The following is a 25,695-nucleotide window of genomic DNA, read 5'->3' as shown; positions in this document are numbered from 1 at the left end:
ATGTTGAAGCCATAGTCCTTGAGGGTTTGCTTCATCCATAGTAATTGAGCACAGCATGAACCAGCAGCAATGTACTCAGCTTCGGCAGTGGAGAGTGATACGCAGTTCTGCTTCTTTGAGGACTAGCAAACTAGTGATCTTCCGAGGAAATGGCATGTACCAGAAGTTGACTTGCGATCCACACGATCACCAGCATAGGCAGAATCAGAATACCCTACCAGATGTAGATTTGACCCCTTGGGATACCATAATCCTAGTGTTGGTGTGTGAGCTAAGTATCGAAGAATATGCTTCACAGCCTTATGGTGTGATTCCTTCGGTTTTGCTTGAAAACGTGCACACATGCAAACACTAAGCATTATATCTGGCCTAGATGCACATAGATACAATAAAGAGCCAATCATAGAGCGATATACCTGTTGATCGAATTCTTTACCATTTTCATCAGTGTCGAGGTGGCCATTCGTAGGCATTGGAGTCTTGGCACCCTTGCATTCATGCATGTCGAATTTCCTCAGAACATCCTTGAGGTATTTCTCCTGTGATATGAAGATTCCATTGCGTTGTTGACAAATTTGAAAACCTAAGAAGAATTTTAGCTCCCCCATCATAGACATCTGATATTCTTCACTCATCATGTAAGCAAATTCATCACTGTATCGTTTGCCAGTACAGCCAAATATGATATCATCGACATATATTTGGCACACAAATAGCTCATTATCATAGGATTTAGTGAAAATAGTTGGATCGAGTGAACCAGATTTGAAGCCTTTTCTTCATGAGGAATTCCTTCAATGTGTCATACCATGCCCGAGGGGCTTGCTTGAGACCAAAGAGCGCCTTTTTGAGTCTGAAGGCTTTGTCTGGATTCTTTGGATCCTCAAAACCTCGGGGCTGAGCAACATATACTTCTTCCTCAAGCTTACCATTGAGGAATGCACTTTTCACATCCATTTGATATAAGATGATGTTATGATGATTAGCATAAGCAAGTAGTATTCGAATAGCTTCAAGTCTAGCAACAGGCGCAAAAGTTTCACCGAAATCTATTCCTTCAACCTGGGTGTAGCCTTGGGCTACGAGTCGTGCCTTATTCCTCACCACTTGACCATCCTCATCTTGCTTATTTCGGAAAATCCACTTTGTTCCGATGATGTTGTGCTTGCGAGGATCTGGTCGTTTGACTAGCTCCCATACGTCATTCAGCTTGAATTGAAGAAGTTCGTCTTGCATAGCTTGGATCCACTCCGGTTCCAAGAAAGCCTCGGCAACTTTTGAGGGTTCTGTGATAGATACAAAGGAAAAATGCTCACAAAAGTTAACTAAGTGTGAAGCTTTTGAGCGAGTGAGAGGACCTGGTGCGTTGATGTCGTTGAGAATTTTGTCAAGTTCTACTTCATTTGTAATCCTCGGATGAGCTGGTTGAGGATTTCGTCTGGGCTGAGGAAGAGGTTCTGGAGCAATTTCCTCAGGAGCATCTTCCTGATTTTCATCAGTGATGGGAATGGTTTCTTCATCAATTTCCTCAGTGGGAACAATGTCTTCAGTAGGCTTGAGCTTTATTGCTTCCTCGGGAGACAACTTATCTGGATCAGAAGGCAATTTCTCTCTTTGCGAGCCATTAGTTTCATCGAACCGCACATCTACAGTCTCAACAACTTTGTTGTGATAGTTGTTGAAGACTCTGTAGGTGTGCGAGTCCTTTCCATAACCGAGCATAAAACCCTCATGTGCCTTAGGTGCAAATTTTAAGCTATGGTGAGGATCTCTAATCCAACATTTTGCACCGAAGACTTTGAAATAACTTACATTGGTTTTCTTATCAGTGAGAAGTTCATATGAGGTTTTCTTGAGGAATTTGTGAAGATATACCCTGTTGATGATATGGCATGCAGTGTTGATTGCTTCAGGCCAAAAGCGACGAGGAGTCTGATATTCTTCAAGCATGGTTCTTGCCATCTCAACCAGAGTCCTGTTCTTCCTTTCGAAGACACCGTTCTGCTGAGGAGTATAAGGAGCAGATAATTCGTGAGTAATACCAAGTTCATCAAGATAATCATCAAGACCAGTGTTTTTGAACTCTGTTCCATTATCACTCCTAATATGTTTGATCTTGATGCCAAAGTTCGTCGAGGCCCTTGAAGAAATTCGTTTGAAGATTTCCCGCACTTCAGTTTTATATACGATGATATGCACCCGTGTATATCTGGTATAATCATCAACTATGACGAAGCCATATAAAGATGTTGCATTGGTTAGTGTGGCATAGTGACTAGGTCCAAATAGATCCATATGAAGCAATTCGAAGGGACATGTAGTGGTCATGATAGTCTTCGAGGGATGCTTGGATCTGGTCATTTTCCCAAATTCACATGCACCGCAGAGATGATCCTTGAGGAATTTGACTGATTCGATGCCGATGACATGCTTCTTCTTCGCGAGCGTGTGCAAATTCCTCATGCCTGCATGACCTAGTCTTCGGTGCCACAACCATCCTTCTGAGGTCTTTGCTAATAAGAAAGTGGCTGGTTGAGGACCTGTAGAGAAATCAACAATGTACAAATCCCCTCTTCTTACACCCTTCGAAGACTTTGGATCTGTCAGATTCCTTGATGACTACACATCTATATCTACCAAAATAACAATCATATCAAGATCACAAAGCATCAAGACTGACATGAGGTTAAAACCAAGGGATTCAACAAGCATCACTTTGTCCATATGCCTATCCTTGGAAATAGCCACTTTGCCAAGTCCCAATACCTTGCTTTTACCTTTGTCAGCATATGTGATTTGCTTCAGAGGTGATAGAGTTAGTGGCATATTCATCAGTAAGCTTTTATCACCAGTCATGTGATGTGTGCAGCCACTATCAAGAACCCACTCAGTATTCTTGGGTTTGTCATCCTGCAGATGAATTAGTACAGCTTACCATCTCATATGCTTCAGATTTGAAGAATATGATATCAATTTCATCAGATAAGAATTTCATCATAACATAATTAAAAGGACGTGTGAAATATTTCAATTTCATCAATATTAGGTTGCGTCCTATCAAACATTTCCTCAAGTCTCCAGCAAATTCTTCAGATGATGATTTTCATCTGGAGACCTAACCTGCAAAAGTGATTAGTTCGATTCTCACCACCCACATCTGAAGGGGTGGTAAAGCATTCATCATCCTGCGAGCACCATATGAAAAAGGTGGCATTGGAGCTAATGCACTTCTCTTATCAGTAGGGGGTTAAAGTACTCATATGAATATGCAAAGAACTGGTTTGAGGACTTATGAACATAATGATTTGAAGAGTAACACTCATATTCATATTCCTTGTAGTTTCCCTGCATGTTAGAAGTATTAGCACGGGAATGGGCATAATTTTGACCAGTTGAGGATTTTGATCCTCTTGAAGACTTTGGTCCTCCTGAGGATTTTGATCTGGGGTTCAGATTCTTCATTTGTGGTGTCATGAGGACATTCACCTCAAGATTTTCAAGACAACTTTTGGGAACCCAGATTTTCCTCAAAGGAGGGCCATTCCTGCAGTTAGCTCCAACATATCGAGCAAATACTTCACCAGATTGATTTTTGAACAGTTTATAGTTGGAGTCAAATGATTCATCTGAGGAATAGGATAATTCACATGAAAAACCAGTTAGATTGGATGGATCAAAAGGAGGCCCAGTAGCAGGAAGCCATGAGGTTTTGGGATACTGCTCAGGTTTCCAATAGATCCATCTGCATTTAATTTCCTCTCAAAGGCAATTCCTTCTTTCCTCGGGTCCCCCTTCAAGATCTGCTTTTTGAGCACATCACAAAGGGTTTGATGTCCTCTGAGGCTTTTTTATATGCCTGTCACATACAATTCCTTCAACCCTGCATTTTCATCAGTAACATTTGTGTTTTCCTCAAGTGAGGAAATAGACACTACAGCTGCAGTTGAAGAATTTGTAGCAATAGAAGTGATTCTGGTGAAGAATTAGCAGTTTCGCGTTCAATGCATTTAAGACATGGAGGAATGAATTCAGCTTGAGCAGCGCTGATCTGTTGAGCTAGAAATGAATCATTTTCCATACGAAGATCATCATGAGAAATCCTCAGCTTCTCTAGAACAAGCTTCCTTTAAAGAAATTCATAGGAAAGTTTCTCATGATCAGCGAGGAGGGTATCATAACGATCTTGAAGATTATCAAATCTAGACTGAAGACTTTTCACATCTTCAGTGAGGATTTGGGTAAGATTCATTTCATCATTCAACAGATCATCACTTCTATCTAGCAGTTTCTGAAGCTTTTCCAAGGCAGTTTGTTGTTTAGTGGCAATGATAGCAAGTTTACTGTAACTGGGTTTTTTATAATCATCAGGTTCACAGTCACTTGAATCAGAGGAGGAAGCAACATTCGGTACCTTTGAACCTTTTGCCATGAAGCAATAGGTTGGAGCGAAGTCATCAGCATAGTCATCAGTGTGGATGGTGTTATCATCTTCTTCAAGGTTAAAGATTGACTTGCTGACGAAAGTGGTTGCAAGTGCAAGACTAGCAACTATGAGAGTCCTCATGTCACTCATATTCCTCACTTGAGGCTTTTGGTAGGATTAGGCTTGGGTTGAGCATCATGAGGAAATTCATTCCAAAGTGTAACTTCGACCCCCTTTAACAGTACGGTGTTCCTATTACTCAAGTATGAAGAGAATAAAACAGAAAGAGTAAATCTTCATGCTTCAAAATCTTCAGAATGATTTTCTTCAGGACACACCGAATTCCTCAATTTCAATATCTTCATGAGGAATATCAATTTCATCGCGGATTCTTCGCGATTCAATTCTTCAGCTTCAGACCAATTTCTTCAACCGAAGATATACATTTTTAGGGGTCGATATTCCTCAAATGTTTCAAACTCCTCAGTGACTTATAGATCATGTGTACACTCACAAACACATTAGGTACTTAACCTATAAGTCTTCAAACCACCAAAATCACTAAGGGGCACTAGATGCACTTATAGTAATACATCTAAGAAATTATTCCATCGAACGTACTCTCCCCAAATGTCGGCGGCCTCCTGTGTTCTACTTCTCCTCGATGATGGTGAGGGACGCGGAGGCACTGGCCACCGACTCGTCGCTTTCCGCACACTCGGCTTGTGTCTCTGCCCGCATGGCGTAGCCACACGCACGGAAGGCGCGATCACCGCTGTGCAACCCGCCATGCCGGCGTGGAGCAACTCACCACTCCTTATCGAGCTGGCTTGGAACGACGAGTTGCTGAACCACGCGCCAACTTGGAGCGGCAATTGGCTCCGTCAGGCTAGGCGAGGGAGGCAGAGCAGCGAGCTGCCTTGGGCGTGCTCGTATCCGACAGGATCAACGGGCTACCCTTCTGGCTTGTATGTCGGAGAACTGTTCTTGAAAAGCCATCAAAAGAGTGGAAAAATGATGAAGGAGGAGATGGGGAGCGGCGGAGGGGTATGATTCTTGCCCGGCGTGTGGCCTCGTTTAAATAGAGGGCGGATGGAAGGAGCCGGCCGGGGTTGCGTTTAGTGTCGGCTCACTCATGAATAAATGTGTGGTCGGAGTAGGTTTGTTAGCTTCCACACGGGTTTAATAAAGGCATTTGAATACGGCGAGGGTTTGTTCACGCGGACGTGCATCAGTCGGTGCCCTCGGTCGGTGGGCCGCTTCAATGACGAAGGCAGTGAGTGGTCGTGTCCGCCCTTAGCCGCCTTCAATGTTGAGCAGCCTGATTTATAACGGCATGAATGCGAGCAGCTCGTGTCTGGCGGGAAGCGCGCGGAAGAAGAAGGGGTTTTTGGTTGGCCAGGACGGTGAGAATCACACGAAGTATCGGTTCGAACTTTCGCAAACCTTTCCCACATTTGTTTCTGATTTATGGGAGAAATTACATTCAAACTGTTCCATGGACAACGGCATTTGATGATTTTCGTGATCCGAATGGTTATGAAAGATTTGCGGACCCGTTTTAAAGATGCCGTTATGTCCCTCGTTTCCGCAAAAAGAAAATAACATTTATGTCCCTCTGAAGTCTCGAGTATATGTACACGTATGGTTATGGTACCGATAGAACCGTTTCATGAGATAAGAAGATGAGAGTTTGGAACGGAAGGCAGTTCCGATTACGTATTGGGAAAGTCCGGCCGGCAGCGGCTCCCATACCTCCTGGATTCTTGCGAGGAGTTACCTAGATTTTATTCCAGTCCAGATCGGAGTAGTTTACACGTCGTGTCATCTGGACGGGATTCCAACAAACAAACGCAAACGAATTTTCCCTCCTTGGTGTCCTTGTTATACTACCCGTATACCGTGTACAACGTCCCAGCACCACCATATATATCCACCTCCACACGGCCTCGTGCTCCAGCGTGCGTCCTGTCCTGCTCCTGTCGTCGACGACGAGTCCCTGTCGACCACAATGGCAGCGGCGAGGTTGCTCCTGCTGCCCGGCGTCGCTCTCGTCGCCCTCCTCCTCTTCCTGCCCTTCGGCGCCGCCGCCGCTGGCACCGCCGATGGGTCAGAGGAGTGGGGATACGTGCAAGTCCGGCCGAGTAAGAGAATCAGTGTTTCCTCTTCTTGTAGCTCATTCATGGTGGCGTGGTTAACAATTGAACTCTGCAGAGGCGCACATGTTCTGGTGGCTGTACCGTAGCCCCCACCGCGTCGACAACGACACAGCGCCATGGCCGACCGTGCTGTGGCTGCAGGGCGGCCCGGTGAGTATTGAATTAAAGAATCTTCCATAGATGAGCATGCTGATGATTCAATCTGGCATGCATTGCAGGGCGCTTCGGGGGTGGGTTACGGCAACTTCATGGAGATCGGGCCGCTGGACACGGAGCTCAAGCCCCGCGCCACCACCTGGCTCAACAAAGCCGACCTCCTCTTCGTCGTATGTTCATCTTCTTCTTCTTCCTCCTCCTCGCGTGGGGCTTGGCAATGGCCATTGCCGGTTAGTTGTTGATTTCTGAGATTGCTCCGTGCAGGACAACCCAGTGGGCACGGGGTTCAGCTTCGTGGAGGGCGGCAACAAGAGCCTGATGGCGCAAACGGACGGGCAGGCGGCGCGCGACCTGACGGCGCTGCTCATCAAGCTCTACCGGCACAAGAAGCTGCTGCAGGGGAGCCCGCTCTACATCGTGGCCGAGTCGTACGGCGGCAAGTTCGCCGCCACCACCGCCCTCGCCGCGCTCAGGGCCATCCGCCAGGGACATCTCAACGCCAAGCTTGGAGGTACAGTAGCTTTGCAAATCCATTGATGAGGTATCCCATCATGCATGATGCAGCAGCTAATCTAGTACTGTATTAATAATCCATTGATTGACTACAACGCATGCAGGCGTGGCCCTGGGGGATAGCTGGATTTCACCCGAGGACTCCGTGGTAAGTCTTGACGACTGTCCCGTGCTGTGTTGTGGTTGCAGAATGGACTAGTAAGTAGAGTAATTTAACAGAGAGGATTTACTGGACGCAGTTGTCATGGGGCCCGTTACTGTACCAACTGTCCCGTATCGACGAGAAGGGACTGCGGCAATGCGACAGGTAGAAAAACCTTCCAATTCTGCGCGATCAAGTTAAAACCGACCCTTGATACCTTAATAACTACTGCTTATCTTAGATTTGTTTAGATATATATGTCTTAGTTAAATTTTAGTATTTAGATACATTCGTTTTTAGACAAATTTTAGAACAGAGCTTCATTTTAAAATATAATTTTTTTAAAATATTTCATTATAAACTATATATGGATGTATATAGACATATTTTAAAGTGTATATTCATTCGTTTTGTTTCGTATGTACTCCCTCCGTTTCTAAGTATAAGTCTTTTAAGCGATTTCATTAAGGGTCTACATACGGAACAAAATGATTGAATCTATACTCTAAAATATGTCTATATACATCTGTATGTAGTCCACTAGTGAAATCTCTACAAAGACTTATATTTAGGAACGGAGGGAGTAGTTTATTGTGAAATCTATTAAAAAAGTCTTATATTTAAGAATGGAGGAAGTATAATTATAATATTAACGAGTTTCTTGAATAAAAATGAGCAGCCTCGCGAAGCAGATCAAGGCGCAGCTCAAGGCGAAGCAGTACGGGGCGGCCGAGAAGTCGTGGGAGGACCTCGAGTCGGCCGTGCTCGAGCACAGCAACTCCGTCGTGCGCATCCCTCTTGTTCCTACCTCTGCCTCTGCTTTGTTTGTGTTCTGCTACTGACTTGTAATTGCGTGGGCAGAACTTCTACAACATCCTCAAGGACGAGTCGTCGGAGGACGCGGCAGTGCTGGCCACCGCGGGGGCGGCCGTGAGGAAGGTGGGGTACACGCGCTACATGAGCTCCAAGGCGACGAGGGAAGGCGGCCTCGACGGCCTCATGAACGCCGAGGTCAAGGCCAAGCTCGGCATCATCCCCAACAACTTCACCTGGGGAGAGCAGTCGGGCGACGTCTTCCAAGCCCTCGCAGGCGACTTCATGAAGCCAAGAATCAACGAGGTGATCGATTGATTCTTCATTGTACTGGACTACGGACTAGTTCCTAACTAATTTCAGTGCAGCTAATGGCTTACTGTATCTGTAATTAAGCTGATAAACTGAAAAATGGATGCATGTAGGTTGACGAGCTCCTCAAATTTGGAGTGGAAGTGACCATATACAGCGGACAGGTATTGGAAAAACCATACCACCGTCTCTCCTCTGTCCGACTAGTTGATCCGTGCGCATCTTTGCAATCCAAAGACCCAAGCCTGCACGCATTTGTTGCCTGTCGTCTGTCCGTCCATTGGTGTCGTCCTTTTGTTTTGACCGCCTAGTGTTGGAGTAGTATGCACGGCGCACGCAAGCTTCCAAATCCATCGATCAAGATCAAAATCCCTGACATATGACGCCCCAAGTTTGTCCTAACCGCTGTTGCTTACCTACACGTGCGGCTGGCCCGCGCAAACAGTAAGAGCAAGTACAATAAAGTTGAGTCAGCTGGCTATAAGGAATAAACTAATATATTTTTGTATAGTTAGAGGAAAGAGACGAAGAGAGAGAAGGTAAGCGGGTTCTTAGCTAAGAGCCAGCTCTAGCACGTGCTCCTAGGCATTTTGTGAGTATGAAAGGTGGACCATATAGTAAAAAAGTAGTACACATTTGCAATGAGCTATTGTACATATTGGCTATAAGATGGGTTATAGATGACATGGCAATGGCTTATAGCCAGCAGCTGGCTATACTATTGTACTTGCTCTAATGCATCCCAGAATCTCTCGACTTAATAACCAATACTCCCTCCGTAAACTAATACTATAAGAGTTTACAGAGGGAGTAGAATACTGTATGATAAATTGCATTTTGTAATGAGATCCAACTACTGTAATGAACATTGCTTCTTGCAGCTCGATCTCATCTGCGCAACCAAGGGAACACTGGACTGGGTCCAGAAGCTCAAGTAAGTGCTGCAACTCACCTGTTTATGTGTGTGTGTTTGCATGGACATCTGTGTTTTAACCGTTGATGCATGTGTGTGTTCATGCTGTCAGGTGGGAAGGCCTTAAGAACTTCACAGACTCGCCCAGAAAGCCGCTCTACTGCAAGGCGGGTGAAGCAGCCGGCACCCAGGCCTTTCTCAAGTCGTACAAGAACCTGAAATTCTACTGGATACTCGGAGCTGGCCACATGGTAAATCAACACAAAACTTGCATTCATCAAATAATTAAGCACCCTACCATATTGTTATTGTTGGGTGAGCATGTGAATGTGCAACTTGATGCAATAATTCATGGCTTGTGTTTCTGACTGACCTGGAGAAGAGTGTGCATTCATCTACTCCCTCCGTTTCATAATATAAGTCTTTTTACAAATTCCACTAGAGAACTACATACGGATGTATATAGACATACTTTAAAGTGTAGATTCACTCATTTTATTTTGTATGTAGTCCCTTAATGAAATGGCTTAAAAGACTTATATTTAGGAACGGAGGGAGTAGTGGTTGGTGAGATAAGGATCACATGCACAGGCACAGCTCTCACTCATAAAAAAACTGACTATTTTGCATTGTCTGTGAGACGAGACAGCAGGCAGAAATAGTGATAGATAGATAGGAGGTCAAGGCAGGTGTACTGCTGCCTGTTGGATGTCCATGGTGGCTAAAATCTAATGCTCTGTTTTTTCCCGTGACAGATACCGATCGACAACCCTTGCCCTGCACTCAAGATGCTGGGTGACATTACACATTCTCCTGCTCGGTAGAAAGAAGACGACGGCGACGCACCAAGCAGCCTGACACCAACACAAGAAATGATTCCTTTTTTTCCCTTTTTCTTTTCACAGTAAAAATGCTGGACGTTTATGAGATACGAAAGATGAGAAAAGAGAGATAAATGAATAGAGAGACATCTGTTTGACTTTATAGCATACAGTACTGGTGCAACTATGTTACTTTTCGGGTGACAGGGTATAATCAAAAATCAAAATTCACAGCATACAATCTCCTCGCTACATCCATATAATCTACTCTGCGTCTATATAATCTACTCTATAGCTATGTTACTTTTTGAAAATATGGTTGTCGTTGGACTTTGTTGATCTTTTCTTTTTCTTCATTTAGACATGACTTTGTTCTTGTATAACTTTGCTGTTTGCCAGGGTGTTTATTTATGTGTGTGTGCCCGTGTTCGTGTTGGATGTATACATCCTATAATGCAGTGATCAGATGTGTGCTCATTGTGTTTGTATTTGTTGACTTCGGATTTTAACATGGTGAAAAACCAAATTAAGATTGTTTCAAATGAAGAAGTGCTATGCATGAAAAAGTTATGTATGGTCGACATGAACATCTTTGAAGTTTGGGTTATCGCCATCCGATCTCATCTCGAGGGTCAAGGTTGTGCTCGAAGTACTAGGATTTTGCATGCAAAGTAATGTTCGTCGATTACGCCTCCAAGACTGCCTCATATGAGACAATGCTATACATGTATTGTCTTTGCCTCGTAGAAATGATCCATTTTGATATACAAACCGTCTCAATCCAAGCTCGTATGCAAAAATTAGAGCCGATACATTGTGGATCCATCATGAGTAATAAATGGCACGGGGCATCAGACACGTGTGTGGGTCATGTCTGATGACTCGCGCGAGGGATTGAGCCTTCAAGATGGGCTAGAATAAAATAAACATTCAACATCAAATTTCTTTGTTTTGTCTAGGTGATTGATTTTGATATATAAATCATTTAAATCCAATGTCGTATACAAATTCCATGGGCCGTGCAATGAGCAGACAGAAGTTTGCGTTAGATTCACGCTCAATCCGAGTTGGATTAGAATTAGGACTCTAGGACGTGAATTGATGTAACTTTCTTGCAAGGAAAGCTTAGATGAATACTTCACTTGTACGGGAAATCTAGCATCCTCTTATACATGTTGGAGTTGACAACCGATTGAACAAAACACAATCGACAAATCAATCTATCATCTTTTACCTTTAGTTTTATCTTCTTCCTTATTCCTCTTCTTTGTCGGGGTGATTCGACGGTCCATGGGACCAGCAGGGTCCCTTTGCTACGATTCTACGGGGATTACGGGCGCACAAAGAGCATCACAGATTGGTGCGTGCACATGGGTTTAGACAAGTTCGGGCCGCTTAGGAGCGTAAAACCCTACATCCTGTGTTTTGGTGGATTATGCAGATGATCACAATACAGACGCGCTCGCGTGACAAGGATGCTCGAGGGTAGAAGCTACGCTTGTGAAATGAATAGAAAGTCAACCTTTCTAAAGGTAGCCATGGACCTCCTTTTATAGTCCAAGGGGTTACCACATTGGCTAATTTAGTCTCGTCGTGGGGAGGATAGTCCACAAGCTAATTGCCAAAACTACTGACAAAATCATGAAAGCACAAATGCTTCCTTGGTGGTTTTGATAATTCATGACAACATACATTGTCTCTTGGACTAACACTTTTACCTAGTATATGTCAGGCTTAGTCCATAAAGAGCATTGGCTAAAGGTTTATGTGGAGATGCCCCTTGATGCAAGAAAGGAATAAGATTGGCTCAAGCTTCAAGCAAGAAGACTCTTCATTTTATATTTGTGAGAAATCACTTTTGAGTCCATATGAAAGCCAATACTATTAAAAGGGGGTGAGGTATTAAAATGAACTGGTTACTCAAGTGCTCACAGATAGCCAACAAAAGTACTCATTCATTTTCCCACATAACACTTCTATCGAAAGCCAAATATCCAAAATCGGTGCCACCAAGTTTTCAAATTCGGCCCTACCGATTTTCAACTCACACAAAACCATAGCCAAACCTACCATTTCGGTACAACCGATTCTGCATCGGTGCCACCGAGTTCAGGTGACCAACCTTCTGGTGCCTCGGTAAACAAAATCAGAATTTCCGAGTTTGGGTATCGGTGTCATCGAGTTGGGTCATCTAACCGTTCGCCACCTTTTTGGTTCTGCCAAGTTGTGTATATCGGTCTCACCGAGATTCAAAAGTTGCTGCCTTTTGTGCAAGTTAGTACCACCGAGTTTATGACTTCGGTGTCACCTAGTTGGTCACTTTAGGTGTAACGGTTGGATTTCGGGTGCAGCCTATATATACCCCTCCACCAACCTCTCATTCGTAGAGGAAGCACTCAGAACACACACTTCATTGCCAGAACCATTTTTCTAAGAGAGAGCCACCTACTCATGTGTTGAGATCAAGATATTCCAATCCATCCATTTGAAACCTGATCTCTAGCCTCCCCAAGTTGCTTTGCACCAAATCAATCTCTCCTACCCATGCCTATTCTGTGAGAGAGTGGTTGAGTGTTGAGGAGATTATCTTTAGAATCACAAGAGCAAGGAGTTCATTGTTCTACCACATCTATTACCTTTTGGAGGGTGATGCCAACTAGATTGGTTAGGTGTCGCTTGAGAGCCTCCTACTTCGTGTTGTGTGCTACTTCTTGAGCTTCGTTGGTTTTCCCTTGAAGAGGAAAGGGTGATGCAGCAAAGTAGATAAGTATTTCCCTCAGTATTTTGAGAACTAATATATCAATCCAGTAGGAGGAACAAGTAAGGCCCCAATCTTAGCACCTACACAAACAATCAAACACTTGCACCCAACGCTAAAAAGGGGTTGTCAATCCCTTCACCGTTATTTGCAACGCTGAGATCTGATAGAGCTAGATATAGAAGATTGCTACAACTAAAAGTAAAACAAAAGTAAATAAATGGCAGCAATATATTTTTTGTATTTTTGGTTTATAGATCTGAAAGTATAATATGGAAAATAGACCCGGAGGCTATAGGTTTCACTAGAGGCTTCTCTCATGAAGGAAAATAATACGGTGGGTGAACAAATTACTGTCGAGCAATTGATAGAAAAGCGAATAATTATGAAGATATCCAAGGCAATGATTATGCATATAGGCATCACGTCCGTGTCAAGTAGACCAAAACGATTCTGCATCTACTACTGTTACTCCACACATCGACCGACACCTGCCTGCTTCTAGAGTATTAAGTTCATGAAGAACAGAGTAACGCATTAGGTAAGGTGACATGATGTAGAGGGATAAACTCAAGAAATATGATGAAAACCCCATATTTTTATCCTCGATGGCAACAATGCAATGCGTGCCTCACTATCCCTACTTTGTCACTAGCTGAGGACACCGCAAGATTGAACCCAAAACTAAGCACTTCTCCCATTGCAAGAATTACCAATCTAGTTGGCCAAACCAAACCAATAACTCGAAGAGACTTGCTAAGATATGAAATCATGCATATAAGAATTCACAGAAGATTCAAATAATATTCATAGATAATCTGAACATAAACCCACAATTCATTGGATCTCGACAAAAACACCGCAAACGAGTATTACATCGGATAGATCTCCATGAAGATCGTGAAGAACATGGTATTGAAGAACAAAGAGAGAGGAGAAGCCATCTAGCTACAAGCTATGGACCCGTAGGTCTGTGGTGAACTACTCACGCATCATCGAAGAAGCAATGGAGTTGATATAGATGCTCTCCGTGATCTATTCCCCCTCCGACAGATTACCGAAAAAGGCTCTCAGATTGGATCTCACGAGAACAGAGGCTCCCGGCAGCAGAAAAGTATTTTTTGGTGTCCATTCTAGTATTGGGGGAATATTTGGAATCTATAGGACAATGATTAGGGTTAGGATGTTGTAGGGGGCCCACAAGCCGGGGGGCTCCCCCCTATGGCGTGCCCTGCAGGCTTGTCCTCTCCCGGCAGGTCTCCTGCCCCCTTCTCAAAGTCTGGTAGCTTTCTTCTGGATCAAGAAAAATCATTCTGTAGATTTTATTCCTTTTGGACTCCATTTAATATTCCTTATCTGCAATTCTCAAAAACATGGAAAAAAACAGAAACTGGCACTAGGCTCTAGATTAATAGGTTAGTCCCAAAAATAATATAAAATAACACATTAATGCATATAAAACATCCAAAACAGATAATATAATAGCATGGAACAATAAAAAATTTAGAGATAGTTGGAGATGTATCAAGCATCCCCAAGCTTAATTCCTGCTCGTCCTCGAGTAGGTAAATGATAAAAATAGAATTTTTGGTGTGGAATGCTACCTAACATATTTATCCATGTAATATTCTTTATTGTGGCATGAATATTCAGATTCATAAGATTCAAAACAAAAGTCTAGTATTTATAAAAACAATAATACTTCAAGCATACTAACAAGGAAATTGCGTCCTTTCGAAATAATATGGCCTTAGAAAGTTATCCCTACAAAATCATATGGTCTTGCTATGCACAACCCCGATGAAAGTCAAGCAATTGTTTCACACTTTTTATGTTCTCAAACCTTTTCAACTCTCACGCAATACATGAGCGTGAGCCATGGATATAGCACTATAGGTGAACTAGAATATGGTGGAGGTTGCAAAAAGAAAGAGGGGAAGATAGTCTCACATCAACTAGGCGTATCAACGGGCTATAGAGATGCCCATCAATAGATATCAATGTGAGTGAGTAGGGATTGCCATGCAACAAAATACACTAGAACTATAAGTGTATGAAAGCTCGAAAAGAAAACTAAGTGGTTGTGCAAAAGATGAAATTCCACTAGTTATATGAAAGTGACAAAATAGGAGACTCTCTATGAAGAACATGGTGCTACTTTGAAGAACAAGTGTGGAAAAGGATAGTAACATTGTCCCTTCTCTCTTTCTCTTTTTTTATATTTCTTTTTGGTGGACATCTTTGGCCTCTTTTCTTTTTTGTAAAGTCTGGAGACTCATCCCAACTTGTGAGGGAATCATAGCTTCCATCATCCTTTTCTCACACGGGACAATGCTCTAATAATGCAAATCATCACACTTTTATTTACTTACAACTCAAAGGTTACAACTCGATATCTAGAACAAAATATGACTCTATAAGCAATATGGAAGTGATGGTGCGTGTCATAAAAAAACCGGGATGGTGGTGTTCCATGGCAATATGTCTCTGAATGGCTATGAAAATGCCTGAATAGGTAGATATGGTGATTGTTTTGAGGAAAGTATATGGTGAATGTTTTGAGGAAGGCGGGTTTAATGTATCGGAGGAAGTTGCGCAGTACTAGAGAGGCCAGCAAAGGTGGAAGGGTGAGAGTGCGTATAATCCATGAACTCAACATTAGTCATAAAGAACTCACACACTTATTGCAAAATCCTATTAGTTATCGGAACAAAGTATTAGACGCATGCTCCTAGGGGAAGGGTTGGTAGGAGTTAACCATCGCGCGATCCCGACCTACACACAAAGGTTGACAATCATTAAACAAATCATGCTCCCACTTCATCACATAACGGTTCACCATACGTGCATGCTACGAGAATCACAAGCTTTAACACAAGTATTTCTTCTAGTTCACAATTACTTACTAGCATGACTCTCATATTACCATCTTAATATCTCAAAACTACATGCAAGGAATCAAACCTCTCATCCTATTCAATGAACTTAATATGAAAGTTTTTATTATATCCCTCTTGGATGCCCATTATATTAGGACTAAATTCATAACCTAAAACAATTACCATACTATTTAAAGACTCTCAAAATAATATAAGTGAGGTACGAGAGTTTAATAATTTCTGTAAAATAAAACACCACCATCCTCTAAAAAATATAAGTGAAGCACTAGAGCAACATTGCCTAGCTCAAAAGATATAAGTGAAGCACATAGAGTATTCTAATAAATTCACGATTCAGTGTGTCTCTCTCAAAAGATGTGTGCATCAAGGATGATTGTGGCAAACTAAAAAGTAAAGACTCATATCATACATGATGCTCCAAGCAAAACACATATCATGTGGTGAATAAAAATATAGCCTCAAGTAAATTTACCGATGGATTGAAAACGAAAGAGGGGATGCCTTCCGGGGCATCCCCAAGCATAGGCTCTTTGGTATCCTTGAATATGGCTCAGGGTGCCTTGAGAATCCCCAAGCTTAGGCTCTTGCCACTCCTTATTCCATAGTCCATAAAATATTTACCCGAAACTTGAAAATTCACAACACAAAACTCAACGGAAAACTTATGAGATCCGTTAGTATAAGAAAACTAAATCACCACTTTAGGTATTATTGTGAACTAATTATTTATTTATATTGGTGTAATATTTACTATATTCCAACTTCTCCATGGTTCATAGCCCCGATACAACCCATAGATTCATCAAAATAAGCAAACAACACAAATAAAACAGATTCCGTCAAAGACAAAACAATCTGTAGAAATCTATAAACTTCGAATACTTGTGTAACTCCAAATATTCTGAAAATTTAGGATAGTCAGGGAAATTTGTATATCAATCTTGTGTAAAAATTTCAGATCAAAAGGATGTTCCAGTGACAAAATGCCTGGACTGAGAGCGAAAGTTTCTGTTTTCAACAAAATCAACTTGCAAACACCGTAGACCATCCCAAAGGTCTTACTTGTCTCAAACACTAATTAAAACAAGAAAACACAATTGTTACAGAGGTAATAATCCGTGCAGCACTCAAAAACAGAAGCAAAAACAAAAGCATGAAAATAAAATTGGGTTGCCTCCAAGCAAGCGCTATTGTTTACCGCCACTAGCTAGACATAATGCAATAGATCTAGGTATTGTCATCTTTGGTATGCAATCCATAAGTAGCTCTCATAATATATTCATAAGGTAATTTTATTTTATCTGTAGAAAATTGCTCCATGCCTTTCCTTAATGGAAATTGGAATCTAATATTTCCTTCTTTCATATCAATAATTGTACCAATCGTTCTAAGGAAATGTCTACCAAGAATAATAGGACATGTAGGATTGCAACCTATATCAAGAACAATGAAATCTACGGGCACATAATTCCTATTTGCAACAATAAGAAAATCATTAATCCTTCCCGTAGGTTTCTTAATTGTAGAATACTCTAGATGCAAATTTAAAGAGCAATCATCAAATTCACGGAATCCTAGCACATCACGTAAAGTTCTTGGAATTGTGGAAACGCTAGCACCCAAATCACACAAAGCATGTCACTCATAATATTTAATTTTAGTTTTAATAGTAGGTTCCCACTCAACATAAAGCTTTCCAGGTATAGAAACTTCCAACTCAAGTTTTTCTTCAAAATATTTCATCATAGCATCCACAGTTTGTTTAGTAAAAGCTTTATTTTGATTATAAGAATGCGAAGAACTCAACATGGATTGCAACAAGGAAACCCAATAAATCAAAGAACAACTATCATAATTAAAGTCCTTGAAATCCAAAAGAGTGGGCTCATTGCTATTTAAAGTTTTGACCTCTTCAATCCCAATTTTATCAATCTTAGCATTAAGATTTGTAAACTCTGAATCATTGGGACGCCTTTTAACTAAAGTTGACTTATCTCAAGTCCCATCTTTTTCAAGATTTATACTAGAAAACAAAGATTAAATAGGAGTCACATCAATCACTTTAAGATCTTCATCATTATTATCACGAGAAAACACCTTTTCAAGCCATTCACGCTTAGCACATATTCTAGCGGTTCTTTCCTTACACTCATCAATAGAAATTCTCATAGATTTGAAATACTCATTAATATCATGCTTGGGTGGAATAGATCTAATTTTCAAAGAACCAATCTCAAGAGAAATTCTATCAACGTTCCTAGCCAAATCATCAATCTTGAGCAATTTTTCTTCAGTCATAGCATTGAGACCTTTTTGCCAGCTAATGAATTCTTTAATATTATTCTAAAGATAAGAGGGAATCTTATTATAATTTACATCAGAATTGTTGTAGGAATTACCATAATTGTTAGAGGAATTACTAGGAAACGGCCTAGGATTGAAATTACCTCTATACGCATTATTGCCAAAATTGTTCCTACCAACAAAATTCACATCCATAGATTCATTATTATTTCCATTCAAATAAGACAAAGGCATATTGTTGGGATCAACAGGAGAACTCTTACTAGCAAACAATTTCATCAGTACATCCATCTTTTCACTTAAAGTATTTATTTCTCCGATAGCATGCACTTTTTTACTTGTAGAAGATCTTTCGGTATGCTACTGAGTAATTTGACACAATATTATCTAGGAGTTTAGTAGATTATACTAATGTGATTTCCATAAAAGTACCACCCTCGGCGGAATCTAAAAGATTTCTAGAAGGAAAATTCAATCCCGCATAAAAAATTTGTATAATCATCCATAAACTCAAACCATACGCGGGGAAATTCCTAATCGTTAGTTTCATCCTCTCCCAAGATTGTGCAACATGCTCATGATAAAGTTGCTTAAAATTAATTATATCATTCCTAAGGGAGATAATATTAGCGGACGGAAAGTACTTGAAAATAAAAAACATCTTTACACTTATTCCATGAATCAATACTATTTTTAGGTAAAGATGAAAACCAAGTTTTTGCACGATATCGTAGTGAGAAAGGAAATAGCTTTAGTTTAACAATTTCATTATCCACATCTTTATTCTTTTGCATATAGCACAACTCAATGAAAGTATTTATATGGGATGCGACGTCTTCACTAGGAAGGCCAGAAAATTGTTCTTTCATAACAAGATTGAGCAAAGCAGCATTGATTTCATAAGATTCCGCACTAGTGGCGGGATCAATCGGAGTACTAATAAAATCATTATTATTAGTAGTGGAAAAATCACATAACTTGGTATTCTCTTGAGTCATTGTGACAAAGCAAGCAATCTAGCACACAAGCAATCAAACGAAAAGACGAACGGAAGAAGGGCGAATAAAAAGGCAGATCTTTTTGGTATTTTTTGAAAATCGTTTTAGAAGTGTGGGAGAGGAAAACGAGAGGCAAATGGAAATAAAGTAAATGCAAGGGATGAGTTTGTGATGGGTACTTGGTAGGCTTGATCTTGCTATGTATCCTCCCCGGCAACGGCGCCAGAAATCCGTCTTGCTACTTCTTGAGCTTGCGTTGGTTTTCCCTTGAAGAGGAAAGGGTGATGCAGCCAAGTAGATAAGTATTTCCCTCAGTTTGTTGAGAACCAAGGTATCAATCCAGTAGGAGGAATAAGCAAGGCCCCAATCTTAGCACCTACAGAAACAATCAAACACTTGCACCCAACGCTAAAAAGGGGTTGTCAATCCCTTCACGGTTGTTTGCAAGGATGAGATCTGATAGAGATAAACATAAAAGATTGCTAGAACTAATAGTAAAACAAAAGTAAATAAATGGCAGCATTTTTTTTTGTTATTTTTGGTTTATAGATCTGAAAGTATAATATGGAAATAGACCCGGGGGCCATAGTTTCACTAGAGGCTTCTCTCATGAAGGAAACTAATACGGTGGGTGAACAAATTACTATCGATCAGTTGATAGAAAAGCGAATAATTTTGAAGATACCCAAGGAAATGATTATGCATATAGGCATCACGTCCGTGTCAAGTAGACCGAAACGATTTTGCATCTACTACTATTACTCCACACATCGACCGACTCCTGCCTGCATCTAGAGTATTAAGTTCATGAAGAACAAAGTAACGCATTAGGTAAGATGACATGATGTAGAGGAATAAACTCAAGCAATATGATGAAAACCCCATCTTTTTATCCTCGATGGCAACAATGCAATACGTGCCTCGCTACCCCTACTTTGCCATTGGGTGAGGACACCACAAGATTGAACCCAAAACTAAGCACGTCTCCCATTGCAAGAATTACCAATCTAGTTGGCCAAACCAAACCAATAACTCAAAGAGACTTGCTAAGATATGAAATCATGCATATAAGAATTCAGATAAGATTCAAATAATATTTATAGATAATCTGAACATAAACCCACAATTCATCCGATCTCGACAAACACACCGCAAAAGAGTATTACATCGGATAGATCTCCATGAAGATCATGAATAACATGTATTGAAGAAGAAAGAGAGAGAAGAAGCCATCTAACTACTAGCTATGGACCCGTAGGTCTGTGGTGAACTACTCATGCATCATCAGAGAAGCAATGGAGTTGATGTAGATGCTCTCCGTGATCAATTCCACCTCCGGCAGATTACCGGAAAAGGCTCCCAGATCGGATCTCACGGGAACAGATGCTCCCAATGGCGAAAAAGTAATTTTTGGTGTCCATTCTGGTATTGGGGGAATATTTTGGAATTAATAGGACGAAGATTAGGTTAGGAGGCCTGCAGGGGGACCACAAGCCAGGGGGCTCCCCCCTACGGCGCGCCCTGCAGGCTTGTCATCTCCCGGCAGGTCTCCTGCCCCCTTCTCAAAGTCTGGCAGGTTTCTTCTGGTCCAACAAAAATCATTCTGGAGATTTTCTTCCGTTTGGAGTCCGTTTAATATGCCTTATCTGCAATACACAAAAACTTGGATAAAACTGAAACTGGCACTAGGCTCTAGGTTAATAGGTTAGTCCCAAAAATAATGTAAAATAGCATATTAATGCATATAAAACATCCAAAACAGATATTATAATAGCATGGAACAATAAAAAATTATAGATATGTTGGAGACGTATCATTGTGGAGTTGAACCAATATCTTTGTAAGGGCAAGTAGATCGCCTACTTCGTGAAGATCTACCGCGAGCGAGGCTAATCCTTCATGGACGGAAGCCGTGGTGGAATAGAAAAGACCGCTTCTTCGTGGACCCCTTGTGGGTGGAGCCCTCCGTGGACTCTCGCAGCCATTAGCCTCGATGGGTTGAAGTCTCCACTAGCATGGGCGTATGATAGCACCACCTCTCAAAACCATGCAAAAGATCACCGTGTCAACCTCTTTGCATTTGATTTCCTAAACTCTACTCCTTACTACATGTGCACAGTCTTTTACTTTCCGCTACCATATATGTTAACTAGCATGTGTAGGATGCACTAGACTTGTTCGAATCGCTAAAATCTGCCAACCATCAATTTTGGAAAAGGCTAGGATTTTAATCTTGTCAAGTAGTCCATTCACCTTCCTTTAGACACCTCTTCTACCGATCCCTCAATTGGTATCAAAGCAATGTCTCCAAAACCTTGGTTTAATCATCGTTGGAGGAAGAAGAATGTGACTAGTTCGGGGATTTTTAGTTGTAGAGTGACCATTTTTAATGGTGAGTATTATAGACAATGGAAAGATGAAATTCTTGATATATTTGATGAATTCCATTTGCGCAAGTATGTTGAATATCCCTATGCGCCTCCTATTGATCCCATACATCCTTCTCATGATGATGAAATTGATATGCTTGGTAATCTTAACACTGTTAATCGAATCATTAGAGGACTACCAAGAAATGTGCTTAATAAAATGCAAAACTTTGAGTGTGCTCATACTTTATGGAAAGACTTAGAGGAAAGATATCCAAATTATTCCTTGAAAAATCTTGATATCATTATCCACAAATGCATTGCCTTTCACAAAATGAAGCCAAATGATCCTAATTTTTATAAATGTCTATTTGAGCTTCGTTTGACCTCATGCGTGCTAAAGGATATGTCACTACTATTAACAATATCATTGTTGAAGCCATTCACATGTATAAACATGAACATTGTCATAGTCAAACTTTTGATGAAATTCTTGTTTCTTATGATGAGGGGATTTCGTCCGATGATGATTATGTGGAGCATGGCTACTACGATGAAGATGAGGAGTTTGACATCGAGTATGAGAAGGCCATGAGGCGCCTTAGTCTTATGGCGAACCTTAGAGACTATATGGCAGAGGAAAGGAGTGGATACTTGACAGTGGATGCATGGATCACATGACCGGAGATAAATACATGTTCCATGAGATCACATGAAAGCACATATGCTCCCTTGGTGATTTTGATAATTCATGACAACATACATTGTCTCTTGGACTAACACTTTTACCTAGATATTTCAGGAAAAGTCCATGGAGAACTATGGCTTAAGGCTTATGTGGAGATGCCCCTGGATGCAAGAAAGGAATAATATTGGCTCAAGCTTCAAGCTAGAAGACTCTTCATTTTATATTTGTGAGAAATCACTTTTGAGTCCATAGGAAAGCCAATACTATTAAAAGGGGATGAGGTAGTAAAATGAACTGATTGCTCAAATGCTCAAAGTTAGCCACTAAAACATTGAGTCATTTTTCCCACATATCCACTTTGTCAAGATCCACGTACACAAATTTGGTGTCACCAAAATTTCCATATCGGACCCACCGAGTTTGACCTCAGACAGAAACCCTAGCCATTCCCACCAAATCGATGCAACCGGAACCAAGTCGGTGCTACCGAGTTTAGTGTGACCAACATTCCGTTGCCAAGATATAGAAAACCGGAATTTCCGAGTTTGCATATTGGCGCCACTGAGTTTGGCCATCTGACCGTTAGTCACCTTTTCGGTGCCACCGAGTTTCATATATCGGTCTCACCGAGATTCAAAGTTCACACCTTTAGTGCTAATCGGTACCACCGAGTTTTGAACTTCGGTGTCACCGAGTTTATCCTTTTGTGTGTAACGGTTGAATTTTGGCTGGTGCCTATATATACCCCTTCACCCACCTCTCATTTGTGGGAGAAGCACTCAGAACACACACTTCACTGCCAGATCCATTTTCTGAGAGAGAACCACCTACTTATGTGTTGAGACCAAGATATTCCAATCCTATCATTTGAAACTTGATTTCTAGCCTCCCCAAACTACTTTCCACCAAATCAACCTTTCCTATCCATGCATATTTTGTCAGAGAGTGATTTGTGTTGAGGATACTATCTTTAGAAGCACAAGAGCAAGGATTTCATTGATCTACCACATATATTACCTTTTGGAGGGTGGTGCCTCCTAGATTGGCTAGGTGTCGCTTGGGAGCCTCCTACTTCGTGTTGTGTAGTTGAACCAAGATGTTTGTAAGGGCAATGAGATCGCCTACTTTGCGAAGATCTACCGTGAGTAAGGCTAGTCCTTCGTGGACAGAAGTCGCAGTCGAATAGACAGGGCCGCCTCTTTGTGGACCCTCCGTGGGTGGAGCCCTCCGTGGACTCTCGCAGCCATTACCCTCCGTGGGTTGATATCTTCGCTAACATGGACGTACGATAGCTCTACCTATAGGAACCATGCCAAAAATCGCCTGTCAACCTTATGCATTTGATCTTCCTAATCTCTACTCATTTACATGTGCAAAGTCATTACTTTTCCGATGCCATATATGTTGACTAGCATGTGTGGGGTGCACTAGACTTGTTAGAATTGCTAAGTTTCTGCCCTCCTAGAATTCGGGTTGGGCTAGAAATTTTATCTTGGCAAGTAGTCTATTCACCCCCCTCTAGACACATCTTCTATCGATCCCTCAATTGGTATCAGATCAAGGTCTCCAAAACCTTGGTTTAACCGCCATTGGAGGAAGATCAAGGTCTCCAAAACCTTGGTTTAACCGCCTATTCTTGATGGGCAGTACTTTAGACAATGGAAAGATGAAATGCTTGTTATATTTGATGAGTTCCATTTGTGCAAGTATGTCGAATATCCCTATGTGCCTCCCCTTGATCCCATACATCCTTCTCATGATGATGAAGTTGATATGCTTGGTAAGCTTAACACTGTGAATCTTATCATTAGAGGTTTACCAAGAAATGTGCTTAATCAGTTGCAAAACTTTGAGTGTGCTCATACCTTGTGGAAAGACTTAGAGAAAATATATCCATATTATTCATTGAAAAATCTTTATATCATTTTCCACAAATGCATTCCTTTTTCACAAAATGAAGCCAACCGATCCTAACTTTGACAAATGCCTATTTGAGCTTCGTGACCTCATGCGTGCTAAAGGAGATGTCATTTCTATTAACAATATCATTGTTGAAGCCATTCGAATGCATAAGCATGAACATTGTCATACTCAAATTTCTGATGAAATTCTTGTTTCTTATGATGATGGAACTTCATCCGATGATGACAATGTGGAGCATCGCTACTACAATGAAGATGAAGAGGTTGGCATCAAATATGAGAAGACCATGAGGAACCTTAGTCTTATGGCTAACCTTAAAGACTACATGGCTGGTGGAAAGGAGTTGGTTCTCGATAGTGTATGCACCGATCACGTGACCGGAGATAAATACATGTTCCATGAGATTACACCAAACCGTGGACCTCGGAAGTATGTGACTTTTGGAGACAACTCCAAAGGTAAGGTACTTGGTCTTGGTAAGGTGGTCGTATATCATGAAAGTACCATTCATAATGTCATGCTTGTTGAATCCCTTGGCTACAATCTTCTTTCCGTATCTAGATTAGTAAACTTTGGTTTCGATGTGCTATTTACGAAAGTTGAATGCCGAGTGTTTCGCAGCGACAATCATATAACATCGTCTTTACTAGTTTCCGTAGAGGTGATCTATACATTGTTGATTTCTCTAAGATATCCAAACCCCGTACATGTCTTATCGCAAAATATTCTAAAGGTTGGTTAGGGCATAGAAGGCTTGGACATGTTGGTATGCGTAATCTTGACAAACTTATCAAAGGTGATCATATTCTTGGTGTTAAAGATGTTATCTTTGACAAAGATAGACTTTCTAGTGCTTGTCAAGCAGGAAAGCAAGTTGGTGGAAGTCATCCCGTGAAGAACATCATGACCACATGAAGACCCCTCGAGCTGCTTCACATGGATCTATTTGGTCCCAATGCTTACAAGAGTCACGGTAGAAATTCTTATGGTTTAGTCATTGTTGATGATTTTTCCAGATTTACGTGGGTCTTCTTTCTCAATGATAAATCGCATGTACAAATGAACTTCAAGTACTTTGCTCGGAACGCTCAAAACCAGTTTAAAGTGAAGATCAATAAGGTTCAGAGCGACAACAAAACGGAGTTCAAGAACACTAATGTGGATAGTTTTCTTGATGAAGAAGGTATCTTACATGAGTTCTCGGTGACGTATACACCTTGTTGAGAGGAAGAACCGGACTCTCGTAGAGATGGCGAGAACGATGCTGGACGAATACAAGACTCCAAGACACTTTTGGGCAGAAGCCGTGGAAACCGCTTTCCATGCCATAAACCGACTCTACCTGCACAAGCTTCTCGGTAAAATGACATACGATCTACTCACCAGTAACAAACCCTAAGTTGGATACTTTCGGGTATTCGGCTCTAAGTGATATATTCTTGATAAGCATCGTCGATCTAATTTTGCACCTAAATCTTATGAAGGTTTCCTTCTTGGTTACGG

At 41.4% G+C, this 25,695-nt stretch overlaps 1 protein-coding gene across 1 annotated transcript; it reads left to right on the top strand.

The window, feature by feature from the left end:
• The first annotated feature begins 6,344 nt into the window (after nucleotides 1-6,344).
• On the top strand, nucleotides 6,345-10,488 carry LOC123411762 (serine carboxypeptidase-like 51). The gene is made up of 12 exons (XM_045104728.1): nucleotides 6,345-6,567; nucleotides 6,638-6,732; nucleotides 6,801-6,908; nucleotides 7,003-7,249; nucleotides 7,356-7,399; nucleotides 7,491-7,558; nucleotides 8,073-8,178; nucleotides 8,255-8,512; nucleotides 8,632-8,682; nucleotides 9,400-9,452; nucleotides 9,544-9,682; nucleotides 10,187-10,488. The coding sequence occupies exons 1-12, from the start codon at nucleotides 6,435-6,437 to the stop codon at nucleotides 10,253-10,255; spliced, it is 1,371 nt and encodes a 456-aa protein (XP_044960663.1). The 5' UTR covers nucleotides 6,345-6,434; the 3' UTR covers nucleotides 10,256-10,488.
• Nucleotides 10,489-25,695: the final 15,207 nt, after the last annotated feature.

Source organism: Hordeum vulgare, chromosome 7H (genome assembly GCF_904849725.1).
Source record: "Hordeum vulgare subsp. vulgare chromosome 7H, MorexV3_pseudomolecules_assembly, whole genome shotgun sequence".
Classification (NCBI taxonomy): domain Eukaryota; kingdom Viridiplantae; phylum Streptophyta; class Magnoliopsida; order Poales; family Poaceae; genus Hordeum; species Hordeum vulgare.
The sequence above is the reverse complement of the archived record's forward strand: the minus strand, read 5'-3'. Positions and strand labels throughout refer to the sequence as shown.

Excerpts from the sequence above, each read along its gene's own strand:
- LOC123411762 (XM_045104728.1), top strand. The coding sequence starts at position 6,435 with ATGGCAGCGGCGAGGTTGCTCCTGCTGCCCGGCGTCGCTCTCGTCGCC. Across the intron at positions 8,683-9,399 it reads TGACCATATACAGCGGACAG|CTCGATCTCATCTGCGCAAC; the intron begins GTATTGGAAAAA and ends TGCTTCTTGCAG. Across the intron at positions 9,453-9,543 it reads GACTGGGTCCAGAAGCTCAA|GTGGGAAGGCCTTAAGAACT; the intron begins GTAAGTGCTGCA and ends TCATGCTGTCAG.